Below are 17,771 nucleotides of genomic sequence, written 5' to 3' on the forward strand. Positions count from 1 at the left end.
TAATATGCAATTATCCATTCGAGCAATTAATCCATCAACTTCCATCATACTTGACGGACAAACATTTCGTTTGAACCGCGGGGGAATTGAGAGGATTCGTTAGATTGCTGTGTGTTCGCGTTAGATTTCCACGAGCAATTATCATGAATTGTTTTACCAGATTACGACGCTAAATTGGTGCGCGTTAGATTTCTACGCGTTGGATAACGACACGTTTGATTTACGCGCGATAGATATTTACTCGGTAGATTTCCACAAGCTGGATTTCTGTGCGCTGGATTTCTGCGCGCTGGATTTCTACGCGCTGGATATCTACGCGCTGGATATTTATGCGCTGGATATCTACGCGCTGGATTCTCACGCGTTAGATTTCTACGCGTTGGAGTTCCACGTGTTGGATTTCCACGCGCTGGATATCTACGCGTTAGATTTCCACGCGCTGGATATCCACTCGTTGGATTTCCACGCCTTCAATTTCTACGCGTTGAATTCTCACGCGTTCAATTTCTACGCGTTGGATTCTCACGCGTTAGATTTCCACGCGTGCAATTACTACGCGTTGGATTCTCAAGCGCTAGATTTCCACGCGTTGGATTTTCACCCACTGGATATCTACGCGTTGGAATTCCACGCGCTGGATATCTACGCGTTGGAGTTCCATGCGCTGGATATCTACGCGCTGGATATTTATGCGCTGGATATCTACGCGCTGGATTCTCACGCGTTAGATTTCTACGCGTTGGAGTTCCACGTGTTGGATTTCCACGCGCTGGATATCTACGCGTTAGATTTCCACGCGCTGGATATCCACTCGTTGGATTTCCGCGCCTTCAATTTCTACGCGTTGGATTCTCACGCGTTCAATTTCTACGCGTTGGATTCTCACGCGTTAGATTTCCACGCGTGCAATTACTACGCGTTGGATTCTCAAGCGCTAGATTTCCACGCGTTGGATTTCCACGCACTAGATATCTACGCGTTGGAATTCCACGCGCTGGATATCTACGCGTTGGAGTTCCATGCGCTGGATATATACGCGTTAGATTTCCACGCGCTGGATATCTACGCGTTAGATTTCCACGCGCTGGATATCCACTCATTGGATTTCCGCGCCTTCAATTTCTACGCGTTGGATTCTCACGCGTTCAATTTCTACGCGTTGGATTCTCACGCGTTAGATTTCCACGCGTGCAATTACTACGCGTTGAATTCTCAAGCGCTAGATTTCCACGCATTGGATTTTCACCCACTGGATATCTACGCGTTGGAATTCCACGCGCTGGATATCTACGCGTTGGAGTTCCATGCGCTGGATATATACGCGTTAGATTTCCACGCGCTGGATATCTACACGTTGGAGTTCCACGCGCTGGATATCTACGCGTTGGAGTTCGACGCGCTGGATATCCACTCGTTAGATTTCCACGCGTTCAATTACAACGCGTTGGATTCTCACGCGTTAGATTTACATACGCTGGATATTTACGCGTCAGATCTCCTCGCGATAGATATCTACGTGTTAAATATTCACGTCCCATATCTCCACGCGTTGTATTTCTACGCTTCGTATCCCTACGCACTGTAACTCCACGCACCATATTCCTACGGGTTGATTCCCCACGCGTTATATCTCCACGCTGCATATTTCGTCGCCTTGTATTTCTACGCTCTGAATCTCTATGCATTGAATCTTCACATGTTCGCTCTCCATACATTGTTCCTCCAATGCCCAATCTTCACTCATGATATCCCTACCCACTATCCTCGCATCACATCCACATATAATCAATCTCCACACGTTATACAGCTAAACCTTACTATTCCAATTCTCTGAACTCTACATCCTCCTACATTATACCTTACTAAGTTTCATCTAAGGTAAACAAGACATAGACCATCAATGATTCACTTCACGAAGTAGATAGGCAAACCATAAACGAAAAGGAGTCAAAATAAAAATGGCCAGGTCCTGTCGTTCACGGCCACGGATCGTTTGTCGAACAATCGCTCGTACGAGCGGGGTCACGCAATTGAATGTGATCTGAATGAGAAAATCGTTGTTCAATTGAACGCGATCGGCCCTGTTATCTCGTTTCGTTGGCCCGTAACAATGTAATCGTGGCTTTTGTGTCCGCGCGGTTGATCCGCGCCAGACGATCAAATTGTTATTAGCGATCAATCCAGACGATGATTTATCGAGAGGAATGTTTTCGTTTTTCTCGTTTTTACGGCAGAAGGGAAGACTCATCGCTGGAGGAACTTAGCGCCACCGTGCATCATCTTGGACGCGTGTTCATTCCGCGCGTGTGGAAACTGTCACGTTGCATGGAAAGTTTCGCTTCGTGCGCGGCTATCTTTGACCGATAGACTAGTATTTGTTCGGAATTGGGCTAACGGACGAGAATTCCGTGACGAAGGCACGATGACGAAGGTGCTCGGGGATTTTTTGGACAAACCGAGGACGTCAACCTCGAGTGAAAGTGCGTTTACGAATGTGTATCGTGTGAGTCATTCGGGGTTTTCTGTGGGTCTATGGCCCTCATAGAAGTACTATTACACTTGCTAGGCAGGTTTCGTAAATACATTCCGAAATTATTCGGGGATTCCTCGGTGAATTTTTTTTTCCTCGAACCTGGTTACCTTCGTATCACTCGTGACGTTCGATGTTTCTGTTGGAGGAGAGTATGGCCTCGATTTGTACAAACAGCGGCTATTAGAACAGTAATCGAGCGTGTCGTCATCTGAACAAATATTTTGGATTTTTATGTCCATTTAAATTGGGACATCCCCATTTAAAGTTTGTCGATGAAAGTATTTACAGTGTTCTGTACTTTTCCAAAATACCCAGTGAAACAACAATCAATTCGAGAAATTACAAACGTACTCGACAGCAAACGATATAAAACAATACCGTAGGTAAACATTGCGTCTTAAAAATGATTTCTAATCAACAGATAAATCTTAGCCACGCTTCAAGCAGTCGTGCAACTTTAATCTCAAAAATCGCTAATCGTTTATCGTACACTCGGCATTCCTGTCGATTGCATAAGCAAAACTTTTACATCACAGGTGCAGGATGCACGTGGATAATGCACATAAATTATCCCATCGAACGGAAACTTTCCTCACTCGGATTCAACTTTCGCCTAAGTTAATTACGCTTTCTTGGATTAAAGGTAGTAATTATCAATTCGTTCATTACTGTCGTTACGGAGGCGGACAGTAATGCAATGTCATATTGCCGTGCGAGGATTATGGAGGACAGTTTATGAAATTAGGAAAATTTGATATAAATTGTGAAGATATATAGTAATTTTATTCATAAAATAATTCTTGGCAATACAACGTGTGATTTAATACTTAGAATATTTCAATGCATACTACACGTGACGATACACGTAGAATAATATGCACAGTAAGGTATGAAGAGTAATTTAGAACATAGAGCAATTAATCACATAGTGATTCTATAAATATTGATACATAAAATAAGTCAATTTGTAAATTTAATATAGGACAGTCTAACTCGTAATAATTCAATGTGTAATTATCACATAGCGTAATTTATAACGTAAAGTAATACGCAGCCATCGCAAAGTCGAACGTGAAGTAATATGGCGAGTAGCAATGCAGCGTGTAAAAATCAAACGCGTGGGAATCTAACGTGTAGATATCCAGCGCGTGGAAATCTAACGCGTGAGAATTCAACGCGTAGATATCCAGCGCGTGGAAATCCAGTGCGTAGATATTTAACGCGTGAGAATCCAGCGTGTAGAAATTCAATGCGTAGATATTCAGTGCATGGAAATCCAATGCGTAGATATTCAGTGCATGGAAATCCAACGCATGGAAATCTTGCGCTAGGGAATCCAACGGGTAGATATCCAGCGCGTGGAAATCTAACGCGTAGATATCCAACAAGTGGAAATCCAATGAGTGGATATCTAACGCGTGGAAATCTAACGCGTAGATATCCAGTGCATGGAAATCCAACGCGTGGAAATCTTGCGCTTGAGAATCCAACGCGTGGAAATCCAACGAGTAGATATCCAACGCGTGGTTATCTAACGCGTAGATATCCAACGCGTAGAAATCCAACGAGTGGATATCCAGCGCGTGGAAATCTAACGCGTAGGTATCCAGCGCGTGGAAATCTAACGCGTAGGTATCCAGCGCGTGGAAATCCAGTGGACAGATATTTAACGCGTGGGAATCCAACGCGTAGATATTCAGCGCGTAGATATCTAACGCGTGGAAATCCAACGCGTAGCAATCCAACATGTAAAATTCAAACGAGCAGTAATCCAACGCGTCCTAATGCAGCACATAAAAATCAGACCCGCAATAATTGAACGCTATACGAAGTATCGATAGCCCCGCATGAAATCTATAAAACATCTCGATAGTGTATCATAGTAGCTCTAACCGATAAGACCGCTATTTGCTTTTAGTAGCCGCAAACTCATGTTTTCCTCGGAAAATTTCAACAGTCGACTCAGAAAAATCACGATCAGTGAATTTCATCGTGTTATCGAAGTAAGTGTGTCGATTGGCGACGATTGTCGAGTACCTGACGTCACAATCATACTTTCTCGACTACCTGGAACAGCCTTGATCCTAAGAGGGAGGAAAAGATAGAGACTCGATTCGCTGGAAATGCGTTGCATCACGAGGTATATCTTCGAATTTCTTGGTTCTTCCTCTCTGACGCCAATTGCGATTTAATTGTCACGGTCATTATGCAATTGAGCCTGGCGTGGAAACGCGCGGACGTAGGTGATTTCGTTTATTTACTCTTGTTGCATTCCAACGTGTCTCGTCGTCCTCGAACCGGCTAGATTGCTTTCAATTATTTTTGTATGTCAATGCAGGAAAATCCGGGGAGAAATTAACGAAGTAGGATAAGTATAAATATTATGTGGGTTGCCTTGCTTTGTAGGAAAACCGGTGAAGCGTTTACATTTATGACTATTTTGCATACTGGGAATAATTGATATGTGCTTTCTTTGGTTCTGGACTGGCATCTGTTGGGTCAGACATGACCCAGATATGTGAAATGTAGTACAATAATGTAAGCTACTCAACTGGTAGCTTAAACTAATCGTAGCAAGGGTTCTAGCACTTTCAGTCTACCTATAATTAATTACACCTTCATTTTCCTTAAATGTACAACTCATAAGAATTACACCTTTTTGATTACACGTGCTCTCACGCATCTAACAAAGTAATTACAATTTAACAAAGTAGTTACTCCGATAAAATAAACAATAGGTCCACATAAAAGTCCGTAGATATCATTCCGATGACTCGACACACATGTCATACACCTCTCCAAGACATTCAAGGCAATTATACAATGCTGAAAATAAAGGTGACGAGTTTATTACAAACTTGTACAATTACAAACTGTTAAATTTATTATAAAATTGTCAATATCTAATTTAATGTCAAAAGTTTCACAAATGTCAGACGCAAAGGAAAGCTACAGTTTAATATTTAGTTTCTAATTAAAGATTTAGGGGGTCGCCGTGACCCCTGCAAGAAAGATAAACTGTGTCATCGTTAGCTCCGTTGTTGGAAAAAGAGAAATAAAGAAATATAGAAGTTACGATGTATCTATCGCTCGATAGCCTCAATCGTTATCTTGGTTCTCCGGTGGGCCACTCGTCTCTCGGTCGCCATTTCCGACGACCAGGAAAATAAGAAAAAAGGTAGATACCGAGCGTTACTAAAGTAGCGATACCGATGCCTAATTTCACGCGTAGGAATTTCGGGCGTCATACTTCCGCGCGCTGTATTTCCACGCGCCATAATTCTACGCGCCGTAATTCCACGCGTAGTAATTCCACGCGTAGTAATTCCACGCGCCATACTTCCACGCACCGTAATTCCACGCGTAGTAATTCCACGCGTAGTAATTCCACGCGCCGTACTTCCATGCACCGTAATTCCACGCGTAGTAATTCCACGCGCCATAATTCTACGCACCGTAATTCCACGCGTAGTAATTCCACGCGCCATTATTCTACGCGCCGTAATTCCACGCGCCATAATTCTACGCGCCGTACTTCCACGCACCGTAATTCCACGCGTAGTAATTCCACGCGTCGTACTTCCATGCGCCATTACTCTACGCGCCGTAATTCCACGCGCCATAATTCTACGCGCCGTACTTCCACGCACCGTAATTCCACGCGTAGTAATTCCACGCGTCGTACTTCCACGCGCCATTACTCTACGCGTCGTACTTCCACGCGCCATTACTCTACGCACCGTAATTCCACGCGTCGTACTTCCACGCGTTGTACTTCCACGCGCCATTACTCTACGCGCCATAATTCCACGCGCCATTATTTCCCTTCACAACAAAAGATTTCCAGTGCATCAGCAAACATTTAGCGGCTAAAAGTCCGCCATTGCACCGAGAATCTTTCCGTCCTGAAGAGCAGGCATCGAGATATCGTTCCACTTACGATAGCCGGCGATATCATTCGACGCGATAGAAATTGCAGTTACGAAATTACATTGGTAAAATCAGGGAGCCAAGGTCCTCCGATTAACTAGGGTCATCGTAATTGATTTGTTAGCTATTTTGAAACGTCGTTGCAAAAAACTGATTCATTAAAACTTTGATAATTACACACTGATGACCGATGGGCAATTAAATTAATTAGATATGAAGGATGCGAAGGTTTCAATGAATTTTATGAACGATACAAGTTCATTTCGATAAGCTTTTTCTTGGAGAAACGGTGGTTAAGGGACAGGTTTGACCGGTCGAGTAGTACCTCGCAGTACATTGTAAATCTGCTGATAGGTTTTCCCCTTAGTTTCTGGAATGAGGAAGTGAGTGAACGCTGTCGCGCCAGCCATGATGGCTGCGAAGATCCAAAATGTCATGTCGGTGCCTAACTCGTCGTTCATCGCTGGGAAGGTTTTGGTGACCAGGAACACCATGAACCAGTTCAACATGACGGCGATGCTGGATGCGACTGCTTTGGTTTCCGACGGAAATAGTTCGCCCATTAGCATCCAGGGTACTGGGCCCAATCTGGAACGGAAAGGGTGAACTGTTAATTAGACGAACAATTTGTAGCATTTTTTGATGAGCAGTTAAAACTTCTATGGGTAGCAACTATGTTTGATATTGAGAAGTTTAGTAATACCTGCTGTGAATGTAAGATTTAATGTTTATGGATTTACAATTTTACATGTGCTTGAATTCATATGTTTATATGAGGACAAATTCCTCATATTACTAAAATATGAATACTCATATTACTAAAATTTGTAAGGTGTTAGATTTCAAAATGATTGAATCACCTTTTTCTCAAAACGTATCTTAATGTGTTCACATATCGTCAAAACCATATGGACCTGTATGCACATGTCCTCAAATCCATATAGACCTGTATCTACATATGTATAGCCACATCCACATATCCTCAAGATTATATGTACCCATATCCACATATTCTCAAATCCACATATGTATACCCACATATGTATGCCCACATATTCTCAAATCTATATATGTATACCCGTATCCACATATCCTCAAATCCACATATGTATGTCCACATATTCTCGAATCTATATATGTATACCCATATCCACATATTCTCAAATCCACATATGTATGTCCACATATTCTCGAATCTATATATGTATACCCATATCCACATATCCTCAAATCCACATATGTATACCCACATATGTACGCCCACATATTCTCAAATCTATATATGTATACCGATATCCACATATCCTCAAATCCGTATACAAATATATACCTATATCCACATATCCCCAAATGTATATCCATATCCACATATCCTAAAATCCACACATGCCTATATCCACATATCCTAAAATCCACACATACCTATATCCACATATCCTCAAATGCATATGTAGCTACATGCAAATATCCTCAAATCCCTATTATATCTACGTATCTCAAAATTCACACGTACAAAACTTAAACATCTTCCCAAGAACTGAAACTTCCACAATCCAAGTTGCGAAATCTGTAAGATTTCTCAGCTCGTTTCAGTCGCTATTTTCCCCAGAGAAATCGTCGGCATTTGTGCGCTTACCCGATAGAAAAGGCGATCATGAAGACGATCAAGGAAGTCAGTGGCAGCCAACCGAGCGTACTGACGTCACTTCCGCTATCTTTCTTCTGGAAGTAATATCCAAGCGCGACGAGACTGGCTGACATAACACCGGTGGAAATCATGAGTAGCGGTTTCCTTCCAGCTCGATCCACAATCAACGCCGCAACACCTGACATCACCAACTGTAACGAACAGTGTTCAGCGTTAGCGTGGCATGATCTATGCTTTGTAAAATATTTACTATTTCGTACTTGTGCTGTAATATTTCTTGAGCTATTTACAATATTATGATCGGAGAAAAATAATCTTTAACCCTTCATTTTAACTCTTTCCTTTTTTAATCTTCACTTAAAACCTTCAGAAAGTTTTGTCTATTGAACATTAAAAATAATTGTATATTGTGCTTTCTCTAACGCTAAAAAATATTATTTATTGCCTATTGAAATTGCATTAAGTTTCAATCGTTATTACATAGAAGAATCTCGAGAAGTAGGAAACAAACCTGAACGAAAGCCACCACGATAGACGCAACTTCGGGCGCCATCGAGCTTCCGGACGCTTCGAAAATCATCACCGTATAAAAGATCACAGCGTTCACGCCGGATGCTTGTTGAAAGAACATCATGCCAAAGGATGCCAGCATGGCTTTTCTAGAGACCGGAGACCTTAGCATGTCGAAGATGGAAGGTTTTTTACCGGCACTTTGTTCCGCCTCCTTCTGCATCTCGTTAAGCTCCTCTTTGGGGTCGTAAGCTTCACCTCTGAGCACCTTAAGCGCCGCCGTGGCATCTTGCTTTTGTTTTTGACCCTGGAACAGGAATATCAAAGCTTTCATTGCAAGTTTCTTGTAGTCGGCGATATAACACGATACAACAGAAATGCTTTCTTGATTGTTTAACATTTTGCGATGTAATAACTGACATAGTTCTTTACTGTTTGATATAACGATATAACGCTTTGTATGTTCTCAAAGATATAGTTCTTGTCTATTATACAGATTCTTGACTATTCAATACTTTGCGACACAACGTGTGAGTATCTAACGCTTAAAGATACAATATGTGGGAATTTGACGTGTAGATATACAACATTTGAGAATTTAATGCGTGGGTATCTAACGCGAGGGAATTCCACGCGTGGGATCCTAAGGCACAGGAATTTAACGCGTGAGAGTTTAATGCGTGAAAATCTAGTATGTGAGAATTTAACGCGTGGGATTCCAATGCGTAGGAATTTAACGCGTAGTAATCCCACACGTGGAAATTTAACGCGTGGAAATCTAATACGTGAAAATTCAACGCGTGCGATTCTAATTCGTAGGAATTTAACGTGTGGGATTCTAATGCGTAGGAATTTAACGCGTGGGATTCTAACGCGTAGGAATTTAACGAGTGGTAATTCCACGCGTGGAAATCTAACGCATAGGAATTTAATGCGTGGGATTCCAACGCATAGGAATTTAACGCGTGGAAATCTAACGCATAGGAATTTAACGCGTGGCATTCTAACGCGTAGGAATTTAACGCGTGGTAATTCCACGCGTGGAAATCTAACGCATAGGAATTTAATGCGTGGGATTCCAACGCATAGGAATTTAACGCGTGGAAATCTAACGCATAGGAATTTAACGCGTAGGATTCTAACGCGTAGGAATTTAACGCGTGGTAATCCCACGCGTGAAAATTTAATGCGTAGTAATCTCACACGTCGAAATTTAACGCGTGGAAATCTAACGCGTAGGAATCTAATGCGTGAAAATCTAATACGTGAGAATGTAACGCGTGGGACTCTAACGCGTAGGAATTTAACGCGTGGGATTCTAACGCGTAGGATTCTAACGCGTGGTAATCCCACACGTGAAAATTTAATGCGTGGTAATCCCACACGTGAAAATTTAACGCATGGAAATCTAACGCAAAAGAATTCAACGCGTGAAAATCCAGTACGTGAGAATTCACCGCAAAGGACTCTAACGCGCAGGAATTTAGCGCGCAGCGATCTAACGATCATCAAATCCATAAAACCTTAATACTAACCACCAACCAAACGGGAGATTCAGGCATCCAGTAGAAAGTACCAAGAAACAGTCCGATAATAGCAGCGCAGACAACGGCGAAAGCAGTATAGTTCAAAACGCTTCCTAGAATGAAAGCAGCGAAGATTCCCACGGTGAGAAACAGTTGAAACAGTGCACCGAGGGTTCCTCTGGTCGAGACTTCGGAAATTTCTGAAATATAAGTTGGTCCAACGACGCAACCGGCTCCGACACCGATTCCGACCAGAAATCTAGCAGCGTAGAGGAGCCAGACTTCGGAGGTCAGAATGATAATTCCCCAGGAGGCCAGAAATGGCGCGGATAACATGAGGAGGGTCTTTTTTCGGCCGTGTTTATCTGCTAGGTTTCCAGACGGAAATGCACCGGCAATGGCACCCAGGGCGAGAAGGGAACCCACCCAGGAACCCTCCTCCTTTGTTAGCACCATGAACGAGTCTGGGAGGTAGAGCTTTGGAAGCACCGGTGAGGTCCATGCTAGGGCGGTTCCGACCCCGACTACTAATAGACATGCTGTAATGTTAGAACTGAGTTAGTGAAAGAGAAAATTTTGGGGGAAAATAGGTTGTGGTGATGCATGAGGTTATGATGATGTGGACGTTGATGATGCATGTTGATGTTGATGTGGATGTTGATGTGAATGCTGATGTAGATGTTGATGATGGATGTGGATGTTGATGTGCATGTTGATGTGGATGTTGATGTGGATGTTGATGTGGATGTTGATGTGAATGCTGATGTAGATGTTGATGATGGATGCAGATATTGATGTGGATGTTGATGTGGATGTTGATGTGAATGCTGATGTGGATGTTGATGATGGATGTGGATGTTGGAGATGAGATATCAGTTATGGAAAGATTATTTAAAATGGGTATGAATTTTTTGATCATCCTAATTATTTAACTTTTTTGTAATTTTAGTTGTGTGACCTAATAATGTAATTCTAGTTGTTTGACCTAGTAATATAATTTTAGTTACTGATGTAGATGTTGATGATGGATGTTGATGTTGATGTGCATGTTGATGTGGACGTTGATGTGGATGTTGATGTGGATGTTGATGTGGATGTTGATGTGGATGTTGATGTGGATGATGATGTGGATGTTGATGATGGATGCAGATGTTGATGATGGATGTGGATGTTGCAGATGAGATATGAGTTATGGAAAGATTATTTAAAATGTGTATGAATTTTTTGATCATCCTAATTATTTAACTTTTTTGTAATTTTAGTTGTTTGACCTAGTAATGTAATTCTAGTTGTTTGACCTAGTAATGCAATTCTACTTGCTTGACCTAATAATATAATTTCAGTTACTGTCAGTATTTAATGTATTTAACATCAACCAGTTAGCTGTTTCTAAACAACATACTCGTCATGAAAAACATCTGAAGCAGCAGATTAAATAATTTAAGTGCCAAGGTGTCTACTTAAGAAAAGCAAAGTATAAAAAGTTAATTAACTTGATTAATTTTGACACTTGAACGTAGATAAAATTCGAGATTCACTTTCGTGGAAGAACTTCATTCATTGCATCAAAAATTCTCGCGAAAGTGGTCATAGCTTGCGTAATCGCTCAGTTATCTTGAGATATGTTCACGCGTTGCTTCCATTACACTTCAATTCAATTATTAACTTGCGCCACACCGGCCTATGATGTATGTACACCTCGAGATAACACACGAGGACCGTCTACGTAAAAATTGGTGATCGTATCTTCAATGGAAAGAGATAATCCTACACGTGTACTGTGTTACGTATGAAAGTGTGCTGTTACTTAATCTTTCGCGATTAATGAACAGAAAAGACACTGATTTAAAAAATTTTCGAGGAATTTTTGAATGTGTAGGTGAACGCGTTATTTCATACAGTATGTTACGCTAGCAACTAAATTTATGAGTTTCCATTCTTTTGCTGTTGAATTATTTATTAAAATTGAACGTCGGATGATACGAGGTTTAACTATTTAACACTTGATCAAGAAGGAAGAGTGTACATGCGAGCGTACAAAAATTGCAATATGAGTCTCCTTTCCAATGTAAATAGACGGCAAATGTTATCAATCTGACTTGATAATTCTTTCCATTTTAACTACAAAAGCTACTATCAAACTTGAGCCTAAATTCGAGGCTCATCAAAGATTTTATCGATAAAAACCAATTCGTCCCGCGATTATCTGATCGATAATCGCCCGCGTTAATTTCACAAATGAAAAAGGTACTTGAACAAATACCTTAATAGCCGATAAGTGACAATTATTTGATCGAAAGAATTAAAACAGATAGAGAAATATATTCTTTCTAAATACCGGATATCGAAGCTAGATACTGCCACAGCTTCCGGCTTTTCTGAGGAACTGGTGTTTCGTCAATCATCCCCGTGGCCTCCATTTCCTCGTTAATGGTTGTTCGCGCAAATCACGAGTTTACAGTTCGTTATCGCTAAGTGTCCTGGTCAAATCGAGACGTTCCACCGAATCGATGATGACATCGAGGATCGATGAATCTCTTCGGGAAATGAGTCGATCACCACGGTTAGTCGAACACCTTCAAATCAACCGAGGACGTTCAGTAGGTAACTCACATATTTCGGATTCAGCAAAGACGATCGAAGGAAACCGAATGAACGTTTCCGTTCCGGGGTCCATCATATATCGATTGCCACTATCTGTACATCATTATCAGCCTATTATCGCTTAGGGGCAGAAGGAAAAATGATTTAGAAATCACGATTAACAGGTATTGGTCGATAAAGACAGGGAAACGGTGAGGTGGCTTACATCATCTTGGGCTGGTTGAAATTCGGTTAAGATGGACAGTAGTGGTTCTTAGTTCTTTCTGGTTGGAAATTCAAGTTATGTGGAAATTTGTCGCGTGGTAATTTGGCATGTGGTACTTCAAGGCGTAGAAATTTGACGCGTGGTAATTTGATGCGTGGTAGTCCCACGCGTAGTAATTCCACGCGTAGTAATTCCATGCGTAGTAATTCCATGCGTAGTAATTCTATGGATAGTAATTCCACGCGTAGTAATTCCACGCGTGGTACTTCCACGCACCGTAATTCCACGCGTAGTAATTCCACACGTGGTACTTCCACGCACCGTAATTCCACGCGTAGTAATTCCACGCGTAGTAATTCCACGCGTGGTACTTCCACGCACCGTAATTCCACGCGTAGTAATTCCACACGTGGTACTTCCACGCACCGTAATTCCACGCGTAGTAATTCCACACGTGGTACTTCCACGCACCGTAATTCCACGCGTAGTAATTCCACGCGTAGTAATTCCACGCGTAGTAATTCCACGCGTGGTACTTCTACGCGCCGTACTTCCACGCACCGTAATTCCACGCGTAGTAATTCCATGCATGGTGCTTCCACGCACCGAAATTCCATGCGTAGTAATTCCACGCGTAGTAATTTCACGCGTGGTACTTCCACGCACCGTAATTCCACGCGTAGTAATTCCACGCGTGGTACTTCCACGCACCGTAACTCCACGCGTAGTAATTCCACGCACCGTAATTCCACGCGTAGTAATTCCACGCGTAGTAATTCCACGCGTGGTACTTCCACGCACCGAAATTCCATGCGTAGTAATTCCACGCGTAGTAATTTCACGCGTGGTACTTCCACGCACCGTAATTCCACGCGTAGTAATTCCACGCGTGGTACTTCTACGCGCCGTACTTCCGCGCACCGTAATTCCACGCGTAGTAATTCCATGCGTGGTACTTCCACGCGCCATTACTCTATGCGCCGTAATTCCACGCGTAGTAATCCACGCGCCATTACTCTACGCGCTGTGCTTCCACGCACCGTAATTCCACGCGTACTAATTCCACGCGTGGTACTTCCACGCGTCTTTACTCTATACGCTGTAATTCCACGCACCACTACTCTACGCGCCATACTTCCACGCGTCGTAATTCAACACGCCGTAAATCCACGTAATAATTCACCTCGTCGTACTTCATCGCACAGTAATTCGACGATTCATAACTCCAAGCGTAGAAATAATTATTATAAAATATAAATCTTCTTCGTATCTGCACTTCCGTCAATTTCTCCAGAAATATGCGTTTCCCAGACACTCTTCTATCCTTTCAAAGACATACCGATCCCGGGAATTGGATGCTTGCTCCTGCGATTTACAGCCATCAAGTGTTGAAAAGAGCTTGGAAAGGTATTCGAGCTTTCACTTTGTGACGTCCACTTTAAGACTGAAATACGAAGAATCAGCGAAGCGCGAGAACGAATACGAATTGCGAATAAATTTCCAAAAACCATTGGAATGCTGTCGTATCATTGATAACCGGTAACAATGTTCATTTGACAGACAGTTCAATTTTCAAACGTGGAATTTTTACATAGAATGGCAGAAATGAAAAGCGCTTTTAAATCTACGCGCGATGCATTCGGATTTTGCATTTTTTACGAAGCCTCTGTAGCGTTTGTTAACATGGTCGAAAGGTAAAAGCTGTTAAACGTAGGTTTAATACCTGTCCTACAAAATCCTAATATCTGTTACATTTAGTGAAGCGTTTATCTTTTTGTAAAAGGGGATTCGTACGATTGTTAGTTGTGACGTAACTTTTGTTCAGATAAATATATGTAAACATAATATTGAGTTATCTCGTTATCGTTGTAATCGTAACACTTCACACAAAAATACGTGCATTGCAAAACCATCTTTTAGAACGTAGGTTAGTACACATTCGTCGAAGACGATCGTAATTGAAATTCGAGACAATAATTGAAATACTCGATCAGTTTTAGAGTTTCCAACACGGTGGGACTCGTTTTTTTCAATTTCCACTGATATCGATACCGATGTGTTGATCGTTGGTTTTCATTGCAACGAATAACATGTTTACGATAACCGTCCTTCTCCTGTCCTTTAGTCTAGAAAAATTCATATTCTACGTAACTCGCAAATATCGATTACAATTTTAATCCTCCATAATTCCATCATTGCCGAAAGCTTACGAGATTCGCCGAATGAAGAATTTATTCGGTGAAATCTGGAGAGATGGCAAAAACGTCGGTTATGGAAGAGAAATCCGGCTATTACGAATTTTAGACTCATTTCGACGAGATTTCGTAGAACGGTGCATTTTGCAATTTGTGGGGAGCAAAACTATCTTGGTTAGGCAATTAGCCAGGGCAAACCGCAGTCAAGCCACGGTGTAGCCATTATTCGCAGCCGCAATAATTTTCACTGATAAGGTACACATGAGGCTCGTTATTTGGTAATTATATATTGAATTATTGCGTGGCGGAGGTAACTACTCGCAATACATTATCCTCGCAATACATTACCGGTGTTGAATCGATACCGCAGCTTCAAAATACATCAAAAGTACATTGTCAACATTCACCTGAAATATACAGGGTCTTTCACAATTACTGTAGGTCCCTGAAATTATAGCTGACGTGATTCTGAATAAGATTTTCCTTTGCAAAAATGCGGTTTGAAGCTTCGTTTTTGAATTATTAAGGAAAAACATGAACTAATCAGAGCATGAGGATTACGCATCCGCAGACGCGAGAGCGACAGCTTCAAGCCTGAAAAGAATTTATATTCCTTAATATAAATTACTTGGAAATTACGGAGTGTGGAGGTATGGCGCGTGAAAATTACGGGCACGTAGAAATTTCGGTGCGTGGAATTATGGCGCGTAGGAATTGCGGAGCGTGGAATTACGGCGCGTAGAAATTTCGGCGCGTGGAATTATGGCGCGTAGGAATTGCGGAGCGTGGAATTAGGGCGCGTGCAAATTTCGGCGCGTGGAATTATGGCACATGGGAATTACGGCGCGTAGAAATTTCGGCGCGTGGAATTAGGGCACGTAGAAGTTTCGGTGCGTGGAATTAGGGCGCGTAGAAATTTCGGCGCGTGGAATTAGGGCGCGTAGAAATTTCAGCGCATGGAAATACGGTGCGTGAAAATTACAGCGCGTAGAAATTTCGGCGCGTGGAATTAGGGCGCGTAGAATATTCGGCGCGTGGGAATTACGGCGCGTGAAAATTTCGGCGCGTGGAATTAGAGCGCGTAGAAATTTCGGCGCGTGAAATTAGGGCGCGTAGAATATTCGGCGCGTGGGAATTACGGCGCGTGAAAATTTCGGCGCGTGGAATTAGGGCGCGTAGAATTTTCGGCGCGTGGAATTAGGGCGCGTAGAATATTCAGCGCGTGGAATTAGGGCGCGTAGAAATTTCGGCGCGTGAAAATTACAGCGCGTGGAAATTTCGGCGCATGGAATTAGGGCGCGTGGAAATACAGCGCGAAGAAATGAAAAAAAACTTGTCAAAGACTAACTAAAATAAATTTCACCTCTCCTTTTCTCATTACTTCCTCAAACAAAAGAAGTCGAAATTACAGGAGATTAAGAGTATCACAGTCGCAAACATAAACGTCTTCCATTTGATTTCAGCTTCTTATCTCAGCGACAGTTTAATACCCATAAATCAAGGAGCTTAACAATTCGAGCCAGATAAAGTTTATCATCAAACGAAAACGATCATGTTCAACAAATAGATTGTCACAAGCAGAGTAATCAACGTTGACTGGACCATTCTTTTTAAAAATCGCGTACTTTGTCGCTTACAGTAACAGAAGCAGAAGGATATACTTTAATACCGAGTAATATAGCATTGATAAATCAGTCAGTAAAGTTATCAAACTCCGCTAAAAATGGCAATGAAACCACCAGTAAATCACGGTTTGATCGCGACTGATAAGAATACGTTTACAATTTTTATCACAGCGATGGTACGATTTTGCGAAAAAATGACAGGAAAGATTAGTCACTGGCAAACGTTAGAAATCAAGGTTATTATGTACCTTACGACAGATCGTTATCAGAAACGACAGATTTAGCGACGAGATTACGCCGGCGAATCGATAGAGTAATCTTGGTTAAGCGTGCTAGAAACGCGTGCAGAAATTGCATTCGACGACAAACGGGAAAAGTTCGCGGAAAATTTACCTCGTTACTGGGATCAATTAGACCAGAAATTGAAAATCTTCGGAGACGTCCTCAGGAAATCTGGAGGACTTGGGAGAGTCATTTCCGAAAATTCTGCAAATTGATGCAGCTTTCTTACAAAAGTTAAGCTTAATTGTTCGTCATTAATGCTTCTTATAAAAATCAATTTTAATAGTTCATTTAATTCATTCATTAATTCTGTTCATTCATCATTGATCTTCCTTCCAAAAATGAATTTCAATAGTTCATTTAATTCATCATTAATTCAGTTCATTCGTCATTAATATTTTTTCCAAAAATGAATTTCAATAGTTCATTTAATTCATTCATTAATTTTGTTCATTCAACATTAATATTTTTTCCAAAACTGAATTTTAATAGTTCATTTAATTCATTCATTAATTCAGTTCATTCATCATTGATCTTCCTTCCAAAAATGAATATCAATAGTTCATTTAATTCATCATTAATTCAGTTCATTCATCATTAATATTTTTTCCAAAACTGAATTTCAATAATTCATTTAATTCATTCATTAATTCAGTTCATTCATCACTAATATTTTTTCCAAAAATGAATTTCAATAATTCATTTAATTCATT

General features: G+C 41.4%; 1 protein-coding gene across 1 annotated transcript; it reads right to left on the bottom strand.

Moving 5' to 3' along the window:
• Window positions 1-3,283: 3,283 nt before the first annotated feature.
• Window positions 3,284-13,162, bottom strand: LOC100881131 (facilitated trehalose transporter Tret1). The gene is made up of 5 exons (XM_003703825.3): window positions 12,486-13,162; window positions 10,157-10,686; window positions 8,623-8,928; window positions 8,100-8,302; window positions 3,284-7,051 (listed from the first exon to the last, which is right to left on the bottom strand). The coding sequence occupies exons 1-5, from the start codon at window positions 12,565-12,567 to the stop codon at window positions 6,757-6,759; spliced, it is 1,416 nt and encodes a 471-aa protein (XP_003703873.2). The 5' UTR covers window positions 12,568-13,162; the 3' UTR covers window positions 3,284-6,756.
• Between the last annotated feature and the right edge of the window lie 4,609 nt (window positions 13,163-17,771).

The sequence above is a fragment of the Megachile rotundata genome, chromosome 9 (genome assembly GCF_050947335.1).
Source record: "Megachile rotundata isolate GNS110a chromosome 9, iyMegRotu1, whole genome shotgun sequence".
In the NCBI taxonomy this organism is placed as follows: domain Eukaryota; kingdom Metazoa; phylum Arthropoda; class Insecta; order Hymenoptera; family Megachilidae; genus Megachile; species Megachile rotundata.

Excerpts from the sequence above, each read along its gene's own strand:
- LOC100881131 (XM_003703825.3), bottom strand. The coding sequence starts at position 12,567 with ATGGAGGCCACGGGGATGATTGACGAAACACCAGTTCCTCAGAAAAGC. Across the intron at positions 8,929-10,156 it reads AATCTCCCGTTTGGTTGGTG|GGTCAAAAACAAAAGCAAGA; the intron begins GTTAGTATTAAG and ends TTCCTGTTCCAG. Across the intron at positions 8,303-8,622 it reads TCGTGGTGGCTTTCGTTCAG|TTGGTGATGTCAGGTGTTGC; the intron begins GTTTGTTTCCTA and ends TGTTCGTTACAG.